At 38.6% G+C, this 27,627-nt stretch overlaps 1 protein-coding gene across 1 annotated transcript; it reads right to left on the minus strand.

Annotated features, from left to right (window-relative positions):
* On the minus strand, window positions 1-27,062 carry MEP1B (meprin A subunit beta). Its single transcript, XM_054285127.1, has 16 exons — window positions 26,903-27,062; window positions 23,073-23,118; window positions 20,717-20,799; window positions 20,481-20,531; window positions 20,339-20,382; window positions 19,277-19,349; window positions 18,241-18,358; window positions 14,161-14,339; window positions 12,492-12,710; window positions 9,282-9,434; window positions 8,327-8,542; window positions 5,561-6,028; window positions 3,830-4,012; window positions 3,116-3,386; window positions 1,243-1,444; window positions 1-316 (listed from the first exon to the last, which is right to left on the minus strand). The coding sequence occupies exons 1-16, from the start codon at window positions 27,060-27,062 to the stop codon at window positions 299-301; spliced, it is 2,484 nt and encodes an 827-aa protein (XP_054141102.1). The 3' UTR covers window positions 1-298.
* Between the last annotated feature and the right edge of the window lie 565 nt (window positions 27,063-27,627).

The raw sequence follows: 27,627 nt of genomic DNA on the forward strand, positions 1-27,627 counted from the left end.
GTTGACTAAAATTCAAGATGCTGTTTTCATGCTTTCTTCGTGTTTAGATAGACTTGAAGGGCAAGGCAGCCATGTCACACAATGTATTTCCATTTTTCTCTATTGAATGATGATACACAGCAGTGTCAGACACTCCACTGACTTTAGCACAGTGTTTTATCCAGATGATAAATTACTTTCCAGACTTCACAAACTTTTATCATGATGGTCGAGATAAAAGGAGCAGAAAGAGTGATGACGTAGTTGTGGTTTTGCAGTGATGTTCATCTTGTGTCTTTGATGCTTGTTTGCATTATCTTCAGAAGGATGTTTTAGTCTAAGCGAGGGAAAAAAACCAAACCCACATCTTAAAAGTGTACAGGGAATGGAAGTATGTGTATAATGTAAGAGCATTACTTGCAAAGAAACCAAAACTATTTATTGGATGGTCATAAAGTAGCAGTGTCAAGTATCTGACACTGCACAGAGGTACTTCAACTCAATGGGGTATCACACAAAGACTATTAGGACAAAATTTAAAATGGAACTTTGCTTTCTGGAAGGATATTCCTCTTCAGTTTGTTTACAAAATTTCTCCTGTGCCCTGTGAGTCCCTCTAAACCATGTCACGCTTGCTATTTCCAGGACAAGCCTCTACTTAGAGTCCCTGTGTCTCAGACTGCATGAAATGTCCTGTGAAAACATGCCCAAATGCTGCTTCTGTCCAGTACATGGCATTTCTGATCCTGTCATCTAAACAGTTTTAACCTGCTGTCTTCTTAACCTTTTCTTAAGTTATTATTTCCACAGCTACTTCATGCATTGCATAAAAATGGCCTTTGAATGTGGAAAATTATTTTTTAGATTTGCTTTTTGTTTTGACACCCTGCGATGCATTTTTTAGCACCATATCCAGGGGGGGATTTAGTAGAATAGGCAGCAATAGATGAAATACAAGTTTACTGTTTAATTACAAATTGGAAATGAACCCCTATGTTCACACTATACCACTCAATGTAAGCTGTCATTGGGGCGGAGTGGAGGGGGGTGGAAAAGGAGAACAGATTTTTAATTAAGTGGGATTTTGATGTTTGATAAATTAGTTTCACTTAATGGAGCTCTTTAATTCTTAATCTGTAGTCTTTAGGCTTCAAAAAGGTGACATCTTCCATTTACTTCTTACTTAATTTGATTGTTTGCTTTTTAGTGAATATAGATATGTGTGCATGTGTCTATATTTGTTGAAAGAGGCGAGATACTTACTTCTTCTAGAGTCACACTCTCCTTATTCTCCTTTCCTTGTTTGTATTTCTTTTTAAGGCACACTGCAGTCGTGATGGTGACAATAAGCATTACAACAAACACAGTTATGGTTGAAGAAACAGCTATTACAGTATTTTCATGAGTTGAGCCTTTCCTTTCACACTTTTCTCCCATGTACCACCAGTTGTCACCTGCTGGACATCTAGAAAGCAAAAGAACTAACATTTATTATCACCTAAATATTAAAGGTGTGAAAAGATCTACTTCCAAAAAATGGCATCTCTGAGGTAATTTCTATATCCTAAAGCATAAGGAAATAATCTTAAAATGGATTTCTATTTTAAAGTTTTCTTAGTGGCCCGAGTGGCCCACTGTCCTCACACACCCAAAGGTGTTTCTTTCAGCTTCCTGATGTTTCACAGGTTGTGCCTTCAGAGTGAGCTTTTGCCAGAAATCCTAAATGCCTTCCTGATCCTCTTGACCTCTTAATACTTGGATGCAGCTGATCTATGAAGCTTTTATTTTTTTTTTCATTTTCAAATTTAAAGAACTTGTAAGAGCTGCCTCTGCATTCACCCAACAAGCAGGTAAGAAAAGAAATTCACAGCCCAGCAGCCATCCAGTTTTAGGACTGAAAACCACCTCCAGGCTTTGATTCCATCACCTTCCCCAGCACCACAGTCAGCACATCCACCTCCATCTTTCTAACCTTGGTTATTCCTCATGTATTGGTTTTCTAGCTCCTGTCTAAGCCATTCATTCAGGACTACCTCAGCCCTGAAAACAAGTCTGCAGTGCACTGCCAAGATATTGCCTGCTGGGGGGATTCCAGGTGACTCAGCTTGTCACCTGGGATGTATCACATTCCCATCCATTTCCCAACAGAAAATTGGGGTGGAAACTGACTGCTGGCCACACATTTCTGTAGGACAGAAAGTAGGTTGCAAAGGCACTAAAGCTTCTAAGAGTCCAGAAATGTCAGAAAATAAATGTTCTCTTCCCATAATTTTGAAATGAAGCATAACATTGAGCATATTTTTTATTTTTGTCTTCTTGGAACAACTTCTTGACATTTACTCCTATTTGTGACCTGCTTCTAACGACTTGCACAAGAATTATTTTTTTAAAGGTTTCTAAATGGGGATATATAACATTTAATGAGTCATCCTGACTCCTGTAGCTCTTGGCCTTTATACTTTCCTCACAGCACTCCCCCAGTCTACCTGCACTGGAACAGCATCTAAGGTTACTGTCTTCAGCCTCAGAGGTTATTTGAGAGCTGGAACGATGCTAATCAGGCAGGTAGGTTACGTAAATGTATCCACAGAGAATTAAATAAAAGTTGATATTAATCTTCTTGCAGGGCAAACAATCTTTTATTCCTCAGCTTTCACTGCTGATTTCAAAGGCAAGCGACTACATTTTGGTAACTCATGGTCATAATTTGCACTGTACAATATTTCTGAAACAAATTTTAAAATAATGTCTACACTGCTTCCTACATGATAAGTATTGCAAATCTACTCTAATTATATAAATGTTCTTTTCTTTCAATTACATTCATTCAACTCTTCTACATTTTGCTATAGGGAATTCTAAAGACCTGGAGTAATACATTACTGAAAATAATAAACACATTTAAAATATAATTTACAGGAGAGTCAAGCAGAGTACTTCAAAATGATCAAATGCTGAGGTTAGGAGCTTTGTTGCCCGAATCGGCCATAAGTTCAGTCTCACAGGAGCAGTTGCAAATACTTGCCTTAATCAGCTACAGTCTGTCTTTCCTTTCACTGGGAGCAAAGATTTATTTTGTTAGAAACTCTCATTACTCATCCTAAAGCAGCATTTGAGAGTGAACAAAGGCAGTTACCTGCACACAGGCGCTCTGTTTACCATGACGCAGACACCATCATTTTCACAGGGGTTGTTTGGGCAGAAAGCCGGAACCTCCGGATCTCCGGGCTGGTTGGTGGTGGTGCTGGTGGCGGTGGTGGATGCAGTGGTGGTGGTGATCTCAGTGCCACTGGGGGGCCTGGTGGTGGCAGTAGGGCCAGGGCCAGCTTTGGTGGTGGTGGTGGCACTTGCAGTTGTAACAAGAGGGGGTGTAATGCTCGGCTGAGTTGACAGGAGATGTGATATATCTGCACGGTGAACACACAGACAATAAGGTCTTTGCTCCACATTATTTTCCTTCTTATTCTAATGATAATTTCTAATAATAAAGAGCAGTAAGCCTGTCCAAAGGTTTAACAGATAAACAGTCTTTTTTGCATTTTAGGAGCATGATGTATTTTGGAAATGTCCTCTAGAATTTTTTCCAGAAACAGATAGTTTTATTCAAATTAATATATTCAAATTAATTTGCACAGGATTAGCATTGTTTTATACACCTTCACATGAGACAAAGGAATTATACTGTGTATGTACCTGTTCACAAATTCGCAGATTTGACTTTAGACACAGGTATAATTCAAACAGTGCTCAAGTGCAAAGTACATCATGTGTATTTATAACGACAGCACTAGTGACTTGGTATCTGACGCTGTTTGCTGCATTGTAAAGAGTATCAGCTATGTTTACATACCTTCCATTGTTAAAAGAATATAAACACCATCTTCTTTGATAAAGTTGCGGCTTCTAAGTCTCTCATGAGTTAAAAATGCACTTGTTCCAACTCCTGGACCTCTCATGTATTTAGTTCCATTGGGAAAAGTTGCTTCGGATCCTACTTTATCTGGCCTATCCCAAGTATAATTTGATGAGGATTCTGGGGGAAAAAAAAAAGAAAAAAAGAATGTGAATGTGAGACTGCTCTGGATTTGTGTCTCAGCAGAAACCTCAATTGCCTGGGATTCCCCACTGATGAGAGGCACAAGACAATGGAGATCTTCAATTATTTGGTTTAGCCTGAGGTACTGAGAAAAGAACCTGCTGGAGGTGAGGTTATTGGAGAGCTAGTTGAAAACCTGTTGTATTTTCTTTTTAGTTTGTTAAAGTGAGGTGGTCAAGAAGATAAGTAGCACATAAATCATCTATAACATGAGTTAATGCAGTGCTTCTCAAAAGACACCACCTCCTGAAGTAGATGTGGGGCACAAGATATTTGAACAACCTAAATGATCACAATCACTGATGCCTGCTCCATCAAACCCTGCTCTAAAGCTCAAAGCTAAGCCTGATTGTCCATGAAACAATCTGACAGAGGGGGAAAGATCTGCCTGCTCCACCACCTCTCTGGTTAGATAAAAAGTGTGTGTTACAAGGCTTCCCTTGGAAATCGTGGACTTTTTGCAATATATGTATAAACAAGAGAGAAGGAGCAGAGAGCAAACAGACTGCACGTCCACAGGGTCAGAGAAGGAAAAGGGCACTGTGGCTGTAACAGCAGAAAGCACAAGGAAAATGTGCTTTCACAAACATCTGTGGAGGACATGGTGTGGTGTGTCTGTCATTTACAGAGAGGACATTAAGTCTTTCTTGATTACTCACTTTGTTTTCATGTAGAGCCAGTGTAACAGAAAATGCAATGTAAAACACACTGGTTTTAAAATAATAATAATACGAATTGGATGGTTTTATGTCTTCCTTACTTCCTTTCTAGTGAGAAAACTAATTCAGTGGCAGAGATGATTTCTTTTGGCAAAAAGAAGAATTTGCCAAATTTTCATTTGGCAAAAAGAAGACAAAAGCCATAATGACTTAAATCCAAACTTTATACAATGCTGAATGTGGGTGTTTTCTTTAATATCTCTCTCTGTAGAGATTCCTGTAATTTCTCAGAATTACTTTTTACCTCAGCTGTCACGTTTCCAAGTTATTGTGGACAACAGCCCTTATCTTCTCACACCTTGAACAAGTACAGATTACATAATATGAATCAGTACTTTGTCCATCTGGAGGCTTTTGCTGGCATCACTGTACCTTTGACAAGGAGGGTTGGGATTTGTTTGATAGTTGCTTCACTTTTATCTGCTATAAACTGCCTGTATTGTTAATTTCATATTTTTCTGTTCATGACTTCTGGAAAACTTCCATTCTCATTAAAACAGAAATATATGTATCGTCACAGAGCATATGAAATAAACTTTAGGAATAGATGATCCACCTGTTTCTTATACAAATGCAACTTTGAAGTCCTGAGTCCCAGCTTAACTTGCTTGTAGGTTTCATTTTTTTCTTGTCTGTGGATCAATATTACTGCTGCTGCAAACATATGAAACATTCCTTGAAGCTAAAAAATATGTATTAATTTAACAAAGAGGAGATGTGACCCCTTGTCTTTTGGTTGTGTTTTACATGTTTGATTTTAACTAACCTGAAAGCCTCCCAGGGTCTGTTGTTACACTTCTTTGGTTTGACATCTGTTGACGAATATCAGGATGCTGGTCAAGCAAGATCATGGTGACTTGTTGCCATGGACACGGCCATTTCAAATGATCATCGTTTGCTCCAGAAATCAAGGACAAGTATATTCCTAAATTAAATGGGTTATCAGTGGTACCATTTACATACAAGCTGACCTGAAAAGCATATCCTTCACTAGAATAAAAAGGTGGACTGTATATTATTCCCTTTTTCCCTGCTGGACTTGTGTTGAGGAGATGTGTGAAATTTCTGATATGCCAGACATGGTGGGGACACTGAGTTTCTGACAAGTTGATGTCATCAATAGAGAGGCCTCCACTTGATAAGCCACTTCCTCTCATGCCTTGAAACACAACCCGGAATTTACTGGTGACATTCAAAGAAACATGATGAAGCTGCCAGTAGGTCTCAGGTGAACCTGAAAAACAAGGGTAGAGATTTCTGAGATTTCTGACTCAGCAATACAGTCAAACACTGCACAGTCTGTGAACCCCATACCAACACTGTGTAAGAATCTTTCAATTCCACTGGCACTGATGTGATGGAATATTTCTTCTGTAGATGTTACTTTTTCAGTTCAAGATCGTATTTGCTCAATACAATATTTTGACAGAATTAATATGCACAATAGCACTTGTTGATGGGTTATAACACTGCTTTTTCTCTTACATTTTTTAATAAAATTTCATTCAATTAATCCAGGAGTTGCGAATATTAAATCCACAAAGCGAGTTTCACGTGTATTGTTAAAAAGAAAAAAAAATCAGAACAAGTCATATTCAAATAACTGAACAACAACATGCCTCAACAAAAAATGCTCCAGAGGATTCTGGGAACCTAGAACTACAAGACTAGTTCATTCATTTGTTTTTGTATTTCTAAATGGCTTCTTGGAAGCCTGCCTATGCAGAAGCACTATTCACCCATCACATGATTAATGGTACTAAGGTCAAATTAAAGCCAGTCATTTCCAAAACTACTTCGTGCAAGAGAACCTTGCTGCAAGTTTGATGCTGCATCCTAAAGTGCCTGCACTAGCAAATTCCACTTGACTCCAAGAGCAGTGTACACAAAAGCAAAGACCTATGCACAGGGGCCTTGTGAGGTCAATTGAAGTAGAACACCCTTTTTTAAAAGTATGTGCATCAAAACAGTTTCTTTTGTGGCCTGGTTTTAGTTCATCTGCACAGAAGACCAGCTGCATTTATTGAATAAGCAGGTACAGAACTCTTGCATCACTCTCCTAACAACCCAAACCATAGCACAATGGATCTCAAATATGTCTTAATTTCTTGACATTTTTCGTTACTGTTATAATTAGGAGGGAAACAATTAACCAAGAAACAAGAGGAAAAGCACCCCACTGTTTTCCATGAAATTGCCTTCAGCATAAGCTAAAGGATTTTTACATGTAATACATGCAATTCAAAAATCTCCAGCTGCCACAAACCAGAGGGAAGGGCTCAGGGATTGTCCCTGAGCCACTGAACTATGTGAACATCATCGTTCAACTCATGAGCAGCTCAGCCAGGGTGTCAGACCATGGATGGAAGGGGCCGTAGTGTCACTGTTACTTCCAGGTTATTGACTGCATTGGAGAGGGCAACTGCTCACTTGAGAGAAGTGAAACAGCTTGGTGGAAAAGTGGTCTTGAATCATTCTGAAAAGTTTTGCCACAGATTGTAAAAATAGGGTGCCTCTTTGGACACACTTATGAGATCAGAGGCTTCAAAGAAAATTATGGACTTGAGAAAGCAGGAATGGGAGATGGGGCCTAATAGACACAAAAGAGTGTTTGTGAGGAAGGCTGAAGTCTGGAGAAATTACTCTTGGCATCAAAGCAGGGTTTGAAACAGTTTGGAGGGCTCAGACTGATGTGAAGCCTACACCTGCCTTAGCAGCTCTTACATTAAGGATGCCTGTTAGCTTGGAGGGCACAGAGGGTGACGCCATAGAGGTGAAGAAAAGAGTGGGAAAAAAACCCCAGGCACCAGCAGCAGCTGAGCCTAAAGGGACAAAAAGAGACAGGAATTATACCTATTTAGTGAAAAAAAACTTGCTCAGATCCTTCTGAAGTTGGTGTGCATGAAATGGAGACCACATAATACTTAAGTATTTGAGAAAGTAATTTAATCATAAGGTGACTTTGGCAATTCTAGCTTAAAGAGGTCTTGTCCATTAGCTGACCTCAGTTGATCATTCTGTAGGCCATAGGCTCCTAAAACCACAAGAATTTAGTCTTCTTCAAACTACAACTCAAATCATGATCTGTTACTGATATATTTCAGTTAAGTCATTTAAATTTTATTTCTCTTTTTTTAACTTAGATATTCCAGGGCACTTATGCTTTCCATTTCTGTATTATACTTTCTTATTAATAGTAATTTACTCTAATATTCTGACTTCATCAGCTGCTATTGATACCAGCAATTCTAGAACAGTTAAAATGATTGCTCATGGAATTTTAGCTAGTTTGGCGAGAAAACTATCTTGATAATACAAGAGTTTGAAATTTGTGGTAATTTATTATATTATAGGAAAGCAGCTGACTGAGGATCCATCAGGTATAATTTCAGCAGCAATGAATCAATTACATAGATAGAGAAGAAGCCAAAGAACAGTACTAGGAAATGAGTGACTTTGCCACAATAATTTTCCCCAGTACTTTGAAAAATTCTGAGGATAGATTAAAACAAAATGCGATTTTATTCCATACCTTCTATCTCTTTGATGAATCTCAGAGTGCCATTTGGATTGGCTGACGTGTACTCCCTGACCCAGACATTCAGCCGGTCATTCACGTTACCAGTGTTATATAAATAGAATTGCAAGCACTGAAAACCTCTTTTGGGATACAGAATTCGGCTCTCCAGGACAGCTGTGCTTCCTTCTCCTCCAGCACTGGTGTCAAAATGCATGAAGTAGCCAGAATCTGCCAAAAGTCAATAAGAAATGAGCAGTAGAGGGGAGAGAGAACAGAATTTTCCTGATGTACTGGCTTTCTTAATGCTGCATAGTAATAACTCTAGAAGATACAGTCAGGTCAGAGTTAGGTAGATCCTGTACAAATCTCTGACTGAGGACTGCTACCTGCTCACCTTTTCCAAAGGTAGAACTGTTCTCTTTGCAGCTTTTGTCCTCATTTAATTAATTCTAGGAAACTGTACCCAAACCATGACTTTTTGCCCTTTACCCAGTTACTCACAGTTGACACCCTGGAGGACTGATTTAAACTCCTGAACTCTTGGACTGTTCTGACAGGTTGAAATATATCTAGCTAGATTGTCAATTAATTTTTCACCTCAGCCCTGATAATACACATTTCAAAATCTTATTCCTGTCCAAGGATTTATTGAGCAATTATTGAGAAAAGCAGCAATCTATTTGGTGTGCCTGTATCACAAGTTCAATGCTTTATATAACTCACGTGACAGGATGTGACACTAAGACCAAAAAACTGATCAAAAGAGATAAGGACATTCGATCCTCTGAAATAAACAGAAAATCAACATATCACGTGATGTCCCTAGGTATGTAGATTTATGCTGCTTAGTTAAAAAATAAACTGCAGTTTGTCAAAGAACAAATAGATAACAAGGCCAATCTTGAAGGAATCCCTCATGCCTCTGCAGAAAACACCTCCCAGAAAGATAAGAGTTTTTTTCTCATACCTTTGCATTCTCCCATATTGGTGTGATCAGTATTTGGCCCAGCAGGAACCTGAGACAAACGCTGCCAGTCACTGTTATCATCTGAACCTTGAATCATGCCACATATATTTTCAAGTTCAAAACTGCATGTGTCCATGAAACTTAGGGAGGAGGCTATGACATTAAAAACAAAAAAAAGTGAATCTCTATTACATAACACATTTTAATTCTGAAGCTCCAAAGCAATGAGCAGAGAAAGACTAAATGCAAACATCAAGTAATCAGTGGCTTCAAATATGATCAGCATCCTTACATACAATGTTCAGGAACTCAAAACACTTGGTGATTAACACTGATATTAATAAGATGTCCTCAGGAATACTCTGGGCCCTCAGCAAATAGAGGAGGGCATCTGCTAATTATGATATCATGTCTTTTATTTATAAAAGGAACACTAATATCAACCCAATCCACACATCATATTATAGTCAAAAGATCCTGAGACTTCCTATTCTTTGTTCTGCTTTCTTTGGACCAGCCCACACATGGCCACAGATTTTGATACAAACTCACTAATTTATCAGCTGGAGTGCTTATTTTGAAATATAGAGGAGCAGAAGCTATCTGGCTGGAATAAACAAACCTTGATTTTCCAAACACAGAATTAAAAAAACAAAAACAAACCAAAACAAAAACAAACAAAAAAATGGCAAAGGTATATTTGGGACCAGTGGATATTTCTTGCCATACAAATTTTACAATATCTTTCATGTAACAAGTGAAAAATTAGGTGAAGGAAGACTGTGCAGTTAAATATGAAAGGGAGAATACCATATGAAATATTTTCTCTGTCTAAAGAAAACTCTGGAGAGGTGAGAGATAACACACAGGTTTATCCCTGTTCTTATTTTTGTTTCCCATTGTGCCATGACTGAGCTCATGTGTAGTACCAGCCACAATTTGAAAAGCGCCAACTTAATTAAATATTTTTTAAACTATATATAAAATATTGTGGCTCAAAGGTTTAAAGGTTTCCTTGCATAACAGAAAGACCTTGAGTATCACAAAACTCAACCTCAATAAAATATCAAATGCTTCACTTAAGCTGCAGCTCTGGGAAGCACTTAAGTATGAACTGCTGCCAAACCAGTTCCACTGCTGAGATATGAGATATAGACAGTTCTACTGCTGTCCTCACAGAAAACTAAAAACCCTCTAGAGGCTGCAGGGTAGTCAGAAGTGTATGGCAGATATTTTGTAAGATACAGTTCAGTACAATGTTGTAAGAGCTGAGAAGAGGCTTTCACAGCAAATGTTATGATGACTGCTGGAGAAAGGTAAGCAAAAATGGAGAATTATTAGGTGAAAGAACTTTTTGAAATCAAAATACAAAACAAAACATGAAATTTATTTGGCCAAACAGGAAGGAAGTAACTGAATGACCTTAAGTAGAAAGTGCTGGCTGGCATGGAGAGTTGACCTGAATGCCAGCAAGACAGAAAAGCAAGACTCAGTAGATTATGATGTATTTCTGAGGTTCCTACTTAAACAGGTGAAGGGGAAATGAGTGAGGCAGGTTGTGAATTCTGTCTGCACCAAAGCCAGACACTTGTTTGGTATGCAGTTAAAGACTGGACTCAGAAGAAAACACAGGGGGCATGAGTGCCAAGTCCCAATTTGCAGAGGCTGAGGGAAACCTCATGGTCAGCTCTGTCAAGCAGTGTGCTCCAAGGGGAAAGCAGACTAAAATCCACTGTTATTATATGGCCTCAAAGAAAGCAGTGAATTACAGAGTGGAGCAGCTCTAAACAATCTGTCGGTATTTCTTATGCTGTGGGTTGTTTTCTTCTATTTAGGAATGAAGAGTTACATTTTTAATGTCATTTCCTGTCCACATGGGCCTGTAGCAGAAATTTTGCATACACGTTTCCTTAAATCATGTTCAGCAAATGAAGTAATCTTTTGTGTGGGTGAGGGCTGGGACCTGTGAAACACCATCCTCCCTGGCACTGGTGGATGATTTGACAATATTTATGTCTCTGCAAATACCATCCACACTACACACATCACATGAAGCCAAGAGAGGGACAGGGGAGTAGGGCAGGTCCTGATTGCACTGAGGGTGGTGGAAGTTTTGTCACTGATTTCAGCAGGACTGGGGCTTTTTTTCATTTGGGGAATGTGCCTGTGGGTTAAAAATATAGTTAACACATCATTAAGTATTTCTGTAATGCACAAGAATGATGGAAAATAGATAAGATTAATGGAGAGGAAGAGGGACCCCATCCTCTGTGAAAGACATCCTTAGCTGTAAGCACTTTTATAATGCTTAAGTGATTGTCTAGCAAGTACTAGAAGCTAAGGCTGCGTGTGTGTGTGTGTGCTCAATTTAGACCTATGTGAATAAAAATATTTTCATCAGAATTTTATGCTCAAAAACCGCACAATTATTAAACCAGTTTGATAATTGTTTAAAGAATCTGCATTATGAGGCTTAAAATATAATTGTAAGCCAATATTCACTTTTTGGGATATTGTAAAAGTCTTCTGAGTGTCAGGGCACATTGAATGCAGCAACAATTACAGAATTACATTCTAGTTTGATAATGGACTTATCTAGATTTCTCTGTCTCTTACTTTCATTCAGCTTTGCAAAATAAATGCCACCTAAGCAAAATAACTCTTTTGACCACTTTTTTAAGAAACCGGGTTTGAAGCTTAACAAGAAAACTTAGAAAGCTCGCATTTTATTCAGAATGGCATCTGTGCCCTATTGGCATGGATAGGGTATACATGAATAGGCATGAATCTGTCTCACAGATTCCATGATAGTGGAGTAGGTATGACAGCCACAGCAAAGATGCTCATTTCTGTGCAGTGTCTGAGCATCAGCTGTGGAATAATGCAGGGAAAAAACAAAAGGCTTTGTGCAGAAGCACACATTTTAAACAGCCACCCAAGGGATGAACAAAAGTCAGCTGCTGAGCAAAGCTGGTTTTTAACTAAAGGTCAGATAAAATTGCACAGAAACCTCTGCTACTCAGCAGTGTTTCTGCAGGAGGAATGCTATTTCTAGCTGTACCATTTTTCTGGTGTTTTTAATACAATTCACTTCTCTAAATATGTTAGCATCTCTTTCACTTGTGTCTGGATGGGTCCAACATGTATGTATCACCCTCATTTCTTTCAAATGATTCTTTCAAGCAATATAAAATAAATGGAGAAACTTACTGCAGTTGTAGAGCCGGTTCAGTTTCTTTAGGTCGTACTCACTGAAATCCATTCTCTGTCCTATGACATCAATAAAGTCTGGTATGTTGGTGATGATGGTGGGATCGGTTCCATTCTTGAATGCGGTCTTGCTGTAGTGCATCACAGAATTGTAGTCATAGGGAACATTCAGGAAGTCTGATCTGTTATCATCATATTTATTGAAATTATGTTCTTTACCTAAATGGCAAAATTGAAAGGAAAGATTACCTCTTGCTCAAGGGAATCAAATTTTAATGTAAAGACTTGCAGTGACAGAGAATCTATCACATCTCAAAATATTTTTTGTAGTAATTTACTTATACTTATTCTGTAAAACAGTTTTATTTCCAGTCTAGGGATATTTACTTTCCTCTTTCAGCCACTAATGACTTCTGCTGGACAAAGAAAAGCTTTTGCTACCAGAAAATTTTTCCTGTGGAACAACTTATAAACTTTGATGGGCTTGTGATATCTAAGAGTGGAGAGAGTGTTTCAGTACTCAAATTACTGTAATTTGCAACTGTTTCTAATCTGTATTCTCTGATGTTCAATTGCTCATCATTTTAGGTAATAATAAACAATTTAGAGTTGTCATCAGATAAACTTCCAGAATTTAGCTTTACAGATGTTTTCTGGAGTATGAGCAAGGAACCACTTGCTTACTGCCCAATGGGGAGTCAAAATTTAAACCATTCAAAATGCAGTAATTATATTCTGGTCAGTGTAAAAGAATTGCAGCAGTTTCAAATGTCTCACAATAGTGGAGCTTGTCACTAAAGAGTCAGCAAAATATAATGGAAATCAAATAACAGAGTCTAAGTAATTTTCTGTAATATATAATTGCATATGCACCTGACTATTGATCAGGACTAAATAAGAATGCATTTGATTTAATCATTATCCAGTTTTTCAGTCTTCTGTGTCTACCTGTGTTAGGAAAACATCAAGTCTGTGTATATAACTCTGTTTTTGAACAGCCTGAAAGTCACAGAGGACAACAACAAGCTAAAGAGGCAGAGACAGAGCAAAGTCCTGAGGAATTCTGCGCCATGTCTCAGGCTTGTGCCAAATATACCAACACTTACAATTCACAAGCTGCATTTCTGAAGTAACTGCTGGTATGACACAGACCCTGAAAGGTCTCTCCTGCTTGCCCACCCTCTGTACACTCTGCTCTCTCAGCTCTGCTGCCAGCACCAGGTGTAGCAGACAGGCAGAAAGAGAAGGACCAGTGTTTTCACTGGCGATTTTCTACTGGGTTTGGTCACACTGGATTTTTCAGACTGGGGGGTAGTTATTTTTGTTTCATTAAGGGGTTCTAGAGTAAGTGTTCTTCTAGAGTATTCATTTAAACAAACTAAATTTTCCTCTTCTGCTGCCCTGTGGTACAACACGTAGCATAAGAGGATACAGATCTCTAATTAGAGCTTCAGAAACTGTCGTGGCACAAGGAATTACAACAGCAAGAACAAATGAGAATTTATGTTTCAAGCAGACTTCCCTTTATATCTAATTTATTGATATACTGGCTTTGGAAAGTAAGTCCAGGTGAGAGAATAGCATGACCACCAAAAGATGGCTGGAAGGGATGTTCCACATCTAAACTGCTAGCACCAGAGACTGAGAGGAAAGCAGAGGAGTGACTGACCAGACTGAATCCTGTCCCAGACGATGGTCACATAGTCATCCCGGTCAGACCGAGACTGCTCGTGCCAGAATCCCAGGGCGTGCAGGAACTCATGCTGGACTGTCCCAATCCTGTCACAGTTGGCTCCAATGGAGAGTTGCTGCAAGCCCATTTGCAGGTTTCCCACTGACGACCAGCAACTGACATTGACATGGAATGAGAGAGGGCTCTGTGAGATACACACCCTCCCCATGCCATGCAAACCTCAAAACCAGTCTATTCAATAGGTATATTTTTAATCTGAGCACTGAAGTCACATTTTGTTACAGAGAGAACTTTTCCATTGATCTGTTCCTTATCATACCCCTTCCTCTCACACTTAGCTCTGTTTTGATGAACAAGAAGGTCCTTGTCTCTGGCTCTATTAGAAGAAAAATGTTGAGCTATTTGTGACAAATGTTGAGCTATTTGTGACAAAAGAAAACTGATGATGATTTCTTTGGTACTCTGAAACATCAAAGGTTGTGAGCACATAATTTAGAGCAATTAAATTACTGCAAATTAACAATTTTCAGCTAGACCACAATATGTGACTGTGAGCACACTTCAAGCATGTCCCTGTCATTAGGAGAAGTGTGTTCATGCACATTCTCTCCTCTGCCTGCTTTTCCCTGTACTGTTTTGGCTTTTTACTTTGCATGGGGCTGTGGCTGCCAGGCAAGGTGTGCTTCTCCATGCTGTGTTTACCTTCTGACAGGTTGATGGATTTGACAGTACTTTTCACAAACTCTTTTCTTTCTGGCTCTCTGTGAGCTGCCATGCTAGAGCACTTGCTGCTCTTACACACTCCCAAGTAAGAGCAAAACTGCAGCTGTGCTGCAAGTTTTTATTAAAGGGTGAAAGGATTTAGTGAGTTATCTGCACAGGCCAATAAAATGGCACCCCATGTCCACAAACTAGTAGGCACAGAGAGCTACATTTAAATTGATATTTTATGTAGCAAATAAATCAATACTTACCCAATGAAGTACATAAAATTAATAGGGCACAAAATATGCATAAGATTTGCAGTCCTATCACCCCAGAAATTTAAAAAAAACAGGCACACTATTGCTTTCAAATTCTGTGACTTATTAGTGCAACATATTCCCCAGTATTTCATTGTCCACAGAGCAACACAGGCCTTGCCTATTGATTACTCATTAAAATCACAACATGAGACCTGTTAGGGAGCACATGTAGCATCTGTAATTTCAATGTCTTTCCTTGAACAGGATCATATTGATGCTTGTGTTGTGCAGAAGAAGTCCATCATAGGCTTGGGTCCACCTCCTACCAAAGCCACTTGTGGCTTCTCAGCTGCTGCACAGTGCACAGCAGGCTACAGCAGGCACACCCAAGACACTTGGCAGAAGTAACACCCAAATGACAGTAGGTGCAGCTGCCTTTGGTCTGCCAGATGCCTACAACACTGTCACCCAACAGCCACAGAGGGTGCAAATACACACTCTGTGCCACCCTGCACTGAGAATAAAGCTGAGGTGAGTGGGACATGGCACTCCAGAGCAATGGGCGCAAAGAATCCTGTGTCTTCTGGAGGGGAGAAAGGAGAGGAAAGTCTCAGCTTTCCCCAGGTGTGTGAGAGCTGTGTTGCCTGTGACTCAATGCTTCCTGCATTGCTATCAGAGGCTGGAGGAACAGGGAAATACTTGCCCTGACTAACCCCACCATCCTCCTTTTGGGGTTGTAAATAGACACACGCCATCAGTTGCAGTGATGCCACTTATTTCAGGCACATTTTTATTATAATGTCCTGCTACTAATTTTCTTCCCACAGTATCAGAGATCACCAATATCAGCTCACAGACACCCAGACTTACCAGCACCAAGCTGGAGAGCCAGGGATCTGTGTCAATCTACTCCTGCATGGATTCCCTTTGCCATGTGCAACAGTGGCAAAGAGCTGAAGCGGCCTCCCAGCAGTGCTCCATGAAAATCCATGTGGAAATACAAGAGATGATGTTCATCCTCCCTGGTCTGTTAATCATTTGATCCTACCACACCATGTTAGTTTTCCTGCTGAATTAATCCTGCTCTTCATGAGAACAGTAAGGTGAAATGGCACTTCCATTGCAGGTTTCCAGACTCCTCTGTGAACTTTGCAGCCACATCTGATTATCCTGCATTTCTGTAATTCACAATTACACACCTCAAGTGTTCTGCTCAGCACACAGGCAGGAGCTAACATAATACTGGTAGTAGCCAAGGTGAATGATAGATGAAGAATGTGTACCAGCAGAGGGCTCTTTGTGCAGGGCCTTGATACACTCTGTACATACATCAGAGACTACAAATGCATTTTTACACAGGGCAGTCAAGACAACAAAGACAGCTGGCTTCTTTTGTGGCTGACTTAATTTGAATTCAAAAGGGTAATCCGGATGAGGACTTTATGGCTTACTTCAAATCCTTTTGACACAAAAGTTCCCCCACATTCCTCTCTTTTATAGATGCAAGCCAAGATCAGAAAGGCAAAGTTGTGATTTATCAACCTTTACTTGGAGTGGTAAAATTTTATGTTGCCAGGAACTTTGTGTGCCTCTCTGCACTGTACCCTCTGGGCTGAGGTCTTTAGTCAGCAGATAGAAGAGTCTTAATTGATTTTTAAAACTCCAAAATATTAGGAACAGCAGAGTAAAAATGGGTTGGTTTGCCCAGCTTACAGCCATTACACCAGAAGTAAGGAATGGCCTGAAATGAAAGCAGCTCATTCAGGGTCAGTCCTGATTTCTTTGTACAACCCAAGATGACTCACTGAAACTGGATGGACCTTTTCAGGAGACTGCACCATTTAGCTCCAATCTTTTAGAAATTTCTGCTGTGGATGTGTCAGCTAAGGTGATGGAAACACTTCAGGGCAAGCCACACACCAGACAGTGAGGGCAAGATATGCTATCCAACTAGAAGGATTCATCTTCTTCATCACCATGACTCATCTATTTTTAATAGACATATAAATGAAACATTACACGGAGGCCTCCTACTTGCCATAGGCTAAATATTGTGGTTCTTTTTCAGGTACAATTATTAGCAAATTCAATGCATATTTTAGGGGATGAAGGATTACAAAATTCAGCTACATGAGTTTTCCATTTAGCTCAAAAAGCTGGAGTCATTAGCACAGGAAAATGCATTGCTCCCTGAGTCTCCAATTATACATCTTTTAGAGCTGAGTTTCAGTGTCATGTGTACAGCATGAACAGCAGCAAATACAAAGAGCCAGACACCAAAGAAATTTTGAAACAATTATCTGCTACAAATATCTCAGAACAAGCCAAAGGGAAAGAGAAACATTTTTATTATCAGAAAATCTTTTTCCATTTATGAATGCATTCTCATATCAGGAAATGAATTTCTGAAAGCAAATTTCCTCACCAGGCTATCAAGTTCTCCCTGTTCTCCTTTTCTATAAGAGAAATGGTTCAGCACAGAGTGAACAATATATTTGTTCTTGTTGCACTGTTTTGACAGAGAATGTCTTAGAAGGATAGAAGTTGGGGAAATTTTGACTTCTTTACTGGAGTCTTGTTTTGCAATATTTAAGATGAAATAGCATGACTATTCATCAAAAGAGGTAAATAAAGTAGAATATTAGCAAAATATCTCAGTGCTGCACAGAGTTTAAAATATTGCTCTTTTATCTGAATGCTTATATGGAGTTGTTCAAGTGCATTTCCATTGTTACATTCAAACAAATTCATTGCCCCACAGCGAGAACTGTCATATTTCTCCTTGGTTTTTCTTTTCCCCTAGAAGCCAAGGTATACTAGGAATGCCCAGCTGAAAGTAATACTCCATATATCCAAAGATCAGTCAAGAATACAATTGCTTTGTTTCTGATATCTTTTACCATGCTCAGTAAAATGTCTCTTATAAGACTTCATGTCTTCTTATATTTAAGAATAAATATCAGGACTGTGAAAATGGTGACAACAAAAACATAAAGTTATGACCAAATATATGAGTTTTAGATTGAATACTGGCCATGAGAATAGTCTGAAAGCAAGCATAATTAAAGTTATTTTGAATTGCTTCTCTTACCCACTTCCTTTGAACACAGATATGTAATTCTTCTCCCCTTCCCAAGGTTTGAAGTCAATACAGGTTTTCAGTCGATACTGTTCAAATGCCTTGAGGATGACTCCCTTAGCATTCATTTCTGCAAAGCAAGCAGTGCTCTTGTCAATACTGAACAGAAAGATTTCTACTATTATCCATATGGAGCAAGTCTCAAGGGTGGCTCTTGCTCCAGCAATTTTGATCAAAATAAATGGATATTTTCTAGGATTAAAATCAAAGGGGGGACCTAAAAAACATAAATCAGGGTCTTGCAACACTGTATCTTGCTCTTGTCTTTCTCCTCTGTAATTTTTCTGTGGTACTTTATCAAATATGACATGATGAGTATATAGAAGGATATTTGGGGGGGGGGTAATTTTGTAGATTCTTTCATTTATTTTTTTGGGGATTTATGTAAACAAGTATTAAATAGATAGGAAATTAAGACTGCAAATTTTACCTAGTACAGAATGCAGGCTACAGATCCCTCACTGAATTTCTCCAGAACCTGATTTTTTCAGATTATATCTGTGTTATCTCCTCTAAGCAACTTGTATAGTTTCAACACAAAGATTTAAAGGATGGGGTCAAATTATGATGTGTCTCTGACTCACACAGGGGACTTAGCAATGTACCATTTCCAGCTGTCTGTCAGAATGTCATTTTGCCCTCACTGCTGTAAATTATATAAATGGCCAGGTAAGCTTCCTGTCCTTAAAAATATCTTCAGTGCCCTCTTTTCAGCTCTGCTTTGTAGAGTTTCACATCTCAGACACAAGATTTCAAAACCAAAACCATCTGCTGGGCCATAGCAGGGTAATCATTCAAGAAAGGAGGTGAGAGCCAGCTCTGATACCAAGATTATAAATCCTGTTTGTGCACACTGTGCCCCACTCCTGCTGTGGGAAAGGGCCTGCTCTAGGTGAAGAGAGGAAAGGACACCACAGGAGCTTTATCAACCTGTGTTGAACAGCTCAACCAACACAACATACAGACAGTGTGAAGGGCAATACTGTACCCAGGCTGTTCTCAAGGACGTAAGGGATGACATGGGGCCACCGATAGTTGTCACCAATGATGGAGTTTCGATCCTGTATCCAGAAAGAAAACATGCAGTCCTCAGTAAAAAGGGATTTAGCATCAGGGACTACAATAGTGCTGAAGCAAACCTACAATTCCAAGTAAGACATAAAGGAAAACAATGAGATCAAAACCCTCAAAAGATTTTTCAGAGGTCTGAGGTTTGGGTTTGAAGTCCGTTCATGCCCTTCTACTGGTGTCTTCAACTTCTGCTGCATTTTCTCCATAGAAATTACCCAAGCTTTTGATGCATGTGCTCAGGAGCTTCTGCTCCTATGGGAAGCCTTAAGATCTAAAGTTCTGAAAACTGTACAGAGATTAATAGTTTTGTAATTTTTCATAATGCAAGCATTTTTTTCTGTACCTTTAGCAAGTGCTGTCCTTGCTTTCAAAGACATATTCAGCATATTTCCCAAAAGGGAGAGTAAAACTATTTTCAGACTACTTTCAGAGTGCAAGACACATTGGGGGTTTCCTACTAGATATTTTTGAGATGTAAATGTATTTTTTTTTTCATTGATCAGATAAGGATGCTGGCCAGATGCCTTAAAATGTTATATTAGAGATCTAAATTTTTCATCAGTTTTAGTCAATTTACTTACAGGATGAAGGTTTTGCAGCACTGCTCAGTAAATTTAACTGGCTCAGAATATTGTACAGATAAACAAAGAATTCTTTTTATACAAACCTGCTGGGATGATGATCAGTGCTGCCTAATCTCTTAAAAGTGACAATGTAAAAAAGGAAATAAGAAGCTAATAATATTGATTTAATCACTGATGGGATCTCATGCTGGATAATGTTTCTGCAAATGATGTTGACTCCTTCACTGTCTATGACATTTTGTAGAATTCCATCCCCAATCATCTTCAGTTTATCGTTACATAAACAGCATTTATTGTTTATAAGAGCAGGATGCATCTATTATTTCCATGCCAGTGATACTTTACATTTAAGTCAATGACACATTTTTGGCTTTGTATTTTATATTTGAACTCACCTCAGGAAGTTTGATGTCTCCCTCAAAAAGGTCCAGTCCTAAAGCTAGAGGGAAGAGGAGATTATCATTCAGTTATGGTATTGGTCTGTGACTACTATAATGAAAATTATTTTTAAAAAAATGAGACTGAATTTTGAAAAACCTTCATTTATGTCGAAGATGTCCTGATCAATTCCTCCATCTAGGTCTATTTCTGAAAAACAAAAAGACAAGTGAGGTAGGACATTAGCCCTTGCTGTTATCTTTATGAAGTGTGAAAATTAATGCAATAACAATAACAGTAATTATAAATCTGTGTCTGTCGTAGCCATGTTTATGAGCAGCTGGTTTTGTTGACTGCCTCCTGTGCATACAAATAGATCTCTAAACAGAACTCACCAGTTGTCTCTGGAGAAGGCTGGGAAGGGGAAAGAAAAAAAGATATTATTAGAAAGGCAGATAATGAAATGCAGCTCGCGTTACTTTGTCAACAGCATTAGAGATATGATTCAAGCTCAACTGACAGCACTTAGCACACGGCTTTGTGTTGGACTGGCTGCACCCACTGCCTCCTCATTCGACTGGAAACCTGTATTTGCTGGTGTGGCAGCTCTGTGCCCTCCCCACCTCAGCATGCCCAACAAGTAATTCAGCCAGAACTGCTCCTGTGGAGGTTTCACAGCTGCTTTTCTCCCACAACTCATTTGTGTCCTTCACAAATGGGAAAAAAAGGAGCCCATTATTTCTGTGGAATCAAGTACTGCTACTAGTCAGCAGCTGGGCAAAGCCTATGGAAGCTGTGATGAACTTCCCATCACAAATGTGAAGACTGGGGGAGAGAATGAGTGGTCTGGTGTTACCCAGTGAGGCTTTGCAGGACTGGGTACACAGCTCAGGTCACCTCAGCCCCAGTTCAGTGCCCTATCTGGACTGCATTTACCTGAGTAATAACAACTCAAACACTCCCTTTGCAACATGGAGAATCCCCAGACCATAATGAGATAAAGTGACAAATGATAACAAATACATAGAATAATTTCCTTGCCATAACATGCCTATAGAATGTAATCCTAATTCTTTCATTTAACTGGACACTTCATTTTTGGACTGCCTTGGACATACTTACACAAGTATTTCCCACATAGTGAGTAAAATCATGAACAGCTTTTCTGAGCAATCGTTCCTGGGTGTCTTGTACTTGTATGTTTGAATAGCAGTTCACAAACTGAAGATAAAAAATATCCTTATATTCTAAAATAAATGTAACAGCAATTCTGGAAAAAAGTGTGGGATTTTTACTTTTTTTGTTTTACCACAGTTTTCCCCCTGAGTTTATTCCTGCACATAAATAATTTATTTTCTGTACATGCAGCTTTGCATGCAGGACTTCTTTTTCCAGTGTGCTAAGCATCTGCAACTTCCAGTAGAAGTAATGAACAATACAAAATTAGAATACTGAAAAGCAGCAAAAATCAAGTCCATGTAGTCCCTAGAAACATTAATTGTGATAATCTCTAGTATCTGTACAATGTGTAAGACAACACTATGGCCAGAATATTCAAGAGAGATTCAAATGTACATGTGCTTCTAGACCTAAGTTTCAACATATAATGATGGGAACAATTTTGAGGGAAACAACTGTGAGCCCTAGAACTGACTCCATATAAAAATTTTAACCAAATACAGAAAAAAATCCTACCTCCCATGAAATTTCAAGGTTCAGAAAGAAAGCTTTGAAATTGTCAGAATGTCCCATTTTAGCTTCATACTGAAAGATTAATTTTTAATCTGAAATTACTGTCTTTTAAAAACTTCAGCAAATGTCAGAAAAAAATATTGTAAATACAAAGGCCAGAAATCTCATTTTATGATTCACCTGAACTAAAATTCACTCAAGGTCTTGCTTCACAGTTTTTGTCAGATTTTGATCATTTCATCTCATTGCCTAAGAGACAAAAACCATTTTTTGCCAAACCAAATGGAGGCTATAATTTCTATGTCTAAGAAATATAATTCCTAACTGGTATCTGCTGGCACAGCAAACATTTAGTAGCTAACTGTTCTATAAAGAGCCAAAGTTTTTAATCAGCTTCTCCTGCTCCCTTTTTCTATTTTTAATCAAACTACCACTCACGTATGTCCTTGTCCACTCTAAACCCGACCCTGACCAAGGTCAGTCTAACCAACTTTGACAGGTCAGCTACAGAAAACACTGAGCAGAATCTGTTTCCTGACTGAATTTGTCCTGGAACAGCCCTGCTTCAGCACTTTGCATTTTGGAAGTTTTTTAATTTCTCAGGTTTTAAGCGTGGTGACTCTTAAAAACCCAGTATCATTGCAGAAAATTGACTGACTCCATTGAAAAACTGGTTTCAGAGTTGAGCAGATACAAATGCTGAAGGATTGATATTGATCTTATATTTCAAAAATAACTGGTATTGTTCAGGTTTACTTTGATTCATGGGAAATAAGGATGGGGACTTTAGAAAGAAAACCCCACAAGTGTATACACATACAGCTTAATAACTGCAGATATCTTGTTCAGGCAAACTATCAATACATCTGAAATGTCAGTAGACTCCTCCTACATTTTGAAGTTTCATTGCACATATATCATATCATTAAACTTTGTTATCACTGCATAAGACAATTCATTATCACTGTGCATAAAACAGCATTTACATATTCAACTTTTGAAATGAAGGTGCAGCTTGTAAAACAAGTTGCAAGTACATGGGTAAAGTGTGCAACACACCTTTTAAAGGCTTCATTTGCTTTTAAACTCCCACTCACACAGATTTCTTGGAAGAAAAAAAGAATTACGAGTAATGTTTGCAATATTAAAAAAATAAAATCACATTATTGCATTTTATGTTAAAAATTATTGATGGAGGAGAAGAATCACACCCATATATCCTGAATCCCTTTATAACCAATAATGGTGAGTAAAAAATCTGCGGTTCCAATAACTATAAACTACAATGTACCCATATCTACTAATCAGAAAGTATAATTGTCCTATAGGTACAAACTGGGTAACTCCTGGAAAAGCTCCTCTAGCAGCAGCAAAAGTTCACAAACTGAGATCAGCAGCCAAGTACAGTGGTATTTTTGGTGCACAAATCAAAATGTGACTCCAAGTCTGAACAATACCAAATGCAGCAATTCAGTAAAATCCAGGCTGGTCCTCAGTGTCTGAAAACTGCCACTCAATGTTTTATACTGAAGGAATCCCTTCTATCACATGAAAGATTAATTTTTAATCTGAAATTACTGTCTTTTAAAAACTTCAGCAAATGTCAGAAAAAAAGATATTGTAAATACAAAGGCCAGAAATCTCATTTTATGATTCACTTGAACTAAAATTCACTCAAGGTGTTGCCACTGTGTTACCAACAAAATTAGGTCTTTCCTCCTGTTAATCTCCACCGCAAAATACTCTGTTTCAAAAGCTTCATCTCTGCATACAGGTATCACTTTTTCACATGGCAGTGACTTTGGTCTTAATACCAGCCTGACAAAATACATGATGCCGTTTCTAGGCTGTGAAAGTATTGTAAACACACAACAAATACACAGTTCATAGTCTTGTGCAGAAGAAGGTTGTGTTAGCTACAATGTGCCAAAGAGGAATCTAATTTAGTCTAATCTACACATATACAAAATACTGATCATTTTTAATATCAGTCCCTAGTTTTGGACATGGACAACATGTGAATTAAGACATTCTAATGGTTGGTTAAACCACTTGTGAGAGCACAGTAAACTGACAAAAAATTCAAGTGCATCTTGGACAAGAGGGAAATATCTCACCTATTGTAATCATGTAAAAATCAGGTAAAGGGACTCAGACATCAATCAAGGAACAAATAGATAATTCTTATGTGCCAAGAATATCTATGACACCACCATGATGCCCTGGCATCACCATAAGATGATCCACCTGACCTAGACTGACCATCTATTCAGATGGAATTTATTAATCTAGTTTGGATGAGACACCTAACTTACCACTGATTTTTCTAGACCATATTATTTTAGTATTGGCAACCAGAAATTTGAAATGAGCTCTCCCTGGCCACAGAACATAATTAGCCCTGGTGGTCAGAAGCCCCTCCCTCACAAGAGACTAGTTTTTAGGAATCATTTTGATGTCAGGTAACTTCTGCATCTTAGTAACACTTGTATCACCTGCCATAGGTTTTAAAAAAGCCTGCTGTGGAATCTAAAAAAGACTGAGGTTTGAGTTTCCAAAAGACTGGAGCAGAGTGACAGGTAGAGGGAATAGTTGGGAAGGATGGAATTGGAGTGATGGGGAATACAGGAGAACTATGGGAAAGTTTGGAATGTGAGGCTGAGAGCTTAATTTAGGGCACGTATGAGCACATGTCAGTGGAGAGGAAGAGGGCAAGGCTGCCACAGGTAGTTATGCTGTATGACTTTGATAATGTTATTGCACTTATGTATTGTCATAAAAAGTAATGCCTTAGTCTGTAGATTGCCCTGAAGATACGAACAGCTGAAACAAATGTTCATGAACCTTTCCGTTTTTGTTCTCTGAGCTAATTATATTGTGCTTCACCAAAAGTTCCTGACATCTACAACAAAGCCTCCCAACATAAGCAAAATGCTACATTTCACTAAAAAACACAGGTAATATCAAAATCTCAGCCGTTACTTTTTGACCTGAAATAATTCAGCTGGATTGGAGGAACAGGGAGCAGTCATTTCTAAGTATATCCAGGGGCTAAAAAGGCATAAATTCCAATATCAATTATATTGTGCTGTAGCAAAAAAACCCCAAAAAAACCAAAAACCAAACCAAAATAACAACAACAACAACAACAAACCAAAAAAAAAAAAAAAAAAAAAAAGCCAAAACCCCCCCCTGAAACAACAACCAAAAAAAAGCCAAAACATTCAGACATGGACAATTGAAATAAATTTCAGTTCTGGATTTTAACCTCAGACTTGTTGTTCTGGTAACTTTGAATACTACTGGACATTTTGCTTAGTTGGGGAACACAAGGTAATCTCTTTCCATGTATTGACAAATCTATGAAAAATAGCAACACTAAGACCCCAAGGAAACAGGAAGCAGAAATCATTTATCTGTCCCACGCAGACAAAAACAGAATTATATTGATTTTTCAAAATAATAAGTCTTTTCCTCTCAATCTCATCTTATCTGCATTATTTTCTCAGTCATATAAAGAATATATATTCTTTGTTTTCTTACCAGACTCCAGACCACCTGAAGAAGAAGACAGGTTAGAAGCCCAGGCACGGAAAACAAGCCCATGTTGTTCTCCAGTCTATAGTTGTGTGGACAGAATTTTACACCAAGTTGGTACTTAAGATAGGAACTATCATAAATCACAACCTTTGTCCTCTCAACAACGATTAACTCACCTTACCTATCTTTTCTTGTTGAGTAAGCATATCATTGTCAAGTAAGTACACCATTACTGTATAGCAAGTACTAAAGAAACATTTTAATTCTTTTTAAGAACTGCTGTGAGAAAAAGTGTCAGAGAGAAATTGAAATACAGGATGAAATAGAAATAAGAAAAAGGAAATATAGGGGAAAGACACATTGAAACATGGGAAATTCCACCTAAATTTAAGAAAAAAAATCTTCTCATTGTGTTTTTAAGTACTGGGACAAATTGCCCGGAGAAGTTGTGGAATCTGTCTCCTTGAGGACAATCAAAACACAACCAGAGAGAGATCTGAGTGACCTGCTGCAGGTAACCCTGCAGCACAACTGCAGGGGAATTGAACTAGGAGATCTCCAGAGGTGTCCTCCCACCTCAGTCATTCTGTGATTCAGAGAATAAAGCTGGCACTAAAACCTTTTGAACAACAGAAAACTAGCAGGACTCTTGACAAGATGTTAATATATTAATATCATACATTTTTTGACAGAAATTGAAAATGAGAAATGTGTGTGCATAAAAAAAAAAATCTGTCAGCAACATAATTTCAGTAGCCAGCTTTTGGAAAATGCAAAGCTATTTCTAGTGTTGATATATGTGAGACACTGCATTTATCACTAGTGCAAATAATGGCATCCTTCTGCATTACTTAAAGATTCCATTCAAATTAATTTTTAAATGTCAGTACATTGTACTGTCACCACTGTCTGTGACTCTTGGGTATTTCTTTCAACTTCGACCATCACTTTTACTTGCTAGCTGTCAATGAGTGCTGGGATTGCCACAGCTGCTTCTTATGCTAAACTGCAGGTTCTTGTGGTAATTGTATGGTCAGGCTTTCCTAACCTTTTACTTTGCCAGACCAACTACTTGTATAGACCAACACAAAAGTTTTTTTTTGTAAATTCAGACTCACAAAATTATTATATCAAAATTAATAGTATGTTGCATTCTATTTTAACTATCAGAGCTGATAAGAAAGAAAGATCCTAATCTAGTAATTAGGACACCATTTATAGCTGCTCAGATCCATACTTGTTACATCATTACTGATGCATTGAGAAGCCGCAGTTGTAGATATTATTGTTCTTATAATGGTATGTTCTTTTTCTATGAAAGCAACTAAATATTATAATTCCCTACTCACCAATACTGATGGTGTCAATTGTTCTGAAATCAGTGTTGTTTGGTAGGTCAAAAAGCTCTTTCGTCAAGATTTCTTCTGCAAGTTCAGCAGTCCTTGAATTCTGCATGTTGTCATCTCCAGCTGCCGGAGATGATTGGTACGGATTCTGGAGGATGCCCATGCACAAAAACCCCTGAAACCCAACTCAGATTGCAAAGCAGAATTGTTTTGATTACACGCAGTACCAAATAATACATACCAACCCCTGGATTTTTTGGAAAGCTGCTGAGCAGGAGAAGGAGACGGAGCATGGTGCTCAGGTGGGTGGGGCAGGCAGGCACTGCACCTTCAGGAAGTCCCCTGGATCAAATGGTATCTTCTCCTTCAGCCTCTCCACTCCAGAACCACACCTCATATCTCCTCCTCTTGGAGTGGAATTTTTCCAGTTACGACATTATCTCACACTTGGCCAGAGTGTGAGATGAGGCCACAAGGGCTCACGATACCACCTCCATATTAACAACAGCTCCATTGTATATTGTTCTTCTTTCAGGTTAAGTTCCCAACACATTGTTTCTCTTAAGGGTCAAATTCCCACCAGTTTAACCATAAGGATTACTTCATTGCCTTTTTTTCATTATCTGGTCGACGTGCCCAGCAGCAGAAAAAATATGGCAGGGCCTTGGATACAATTTTGGTCCCTGACACATGCAACCACATGATCCATGGCTCAAACACGTCGATAC

This window comes from Melozone crissalis, unplaced genomic scaffold (assembly GCF_028551555.1).
Source record: "Melozone crissalis strain CALT ecotype California unplaced genomic scaffold, PUWL_Pcris_2 ptg000042l_1, whole genome shotgun sequence".
NCBI lineage: Eukaryota > Metazoa > Chordata > Aves > Passeriformes > Passerellidae > Melozone > Melozone crissalis.

Coding starts and splice junctions, on each gene's coding strand:
- MEP1B (XM_054285127.1), bottom strand. CDS start 27,062: ATGGGCATCCTCCAGAATCCGTACCAATCATCTCCGGCAGCTGGAGAT. Junction 20,532..20,716: donor GCCTTCTCCAGAGACAACTG/GTGAGTTCTGTT, acceptor TTTGTTTTTCAG/AAATAGACCTAGATGGAGGA. Junction 20,383..20,480: donor CATCTTCGACATAAATGAAG/GTTTTTCAAAAT, acceptor TCTTCCCTCTAG/CTTTAGGACTGGACCTTTTT.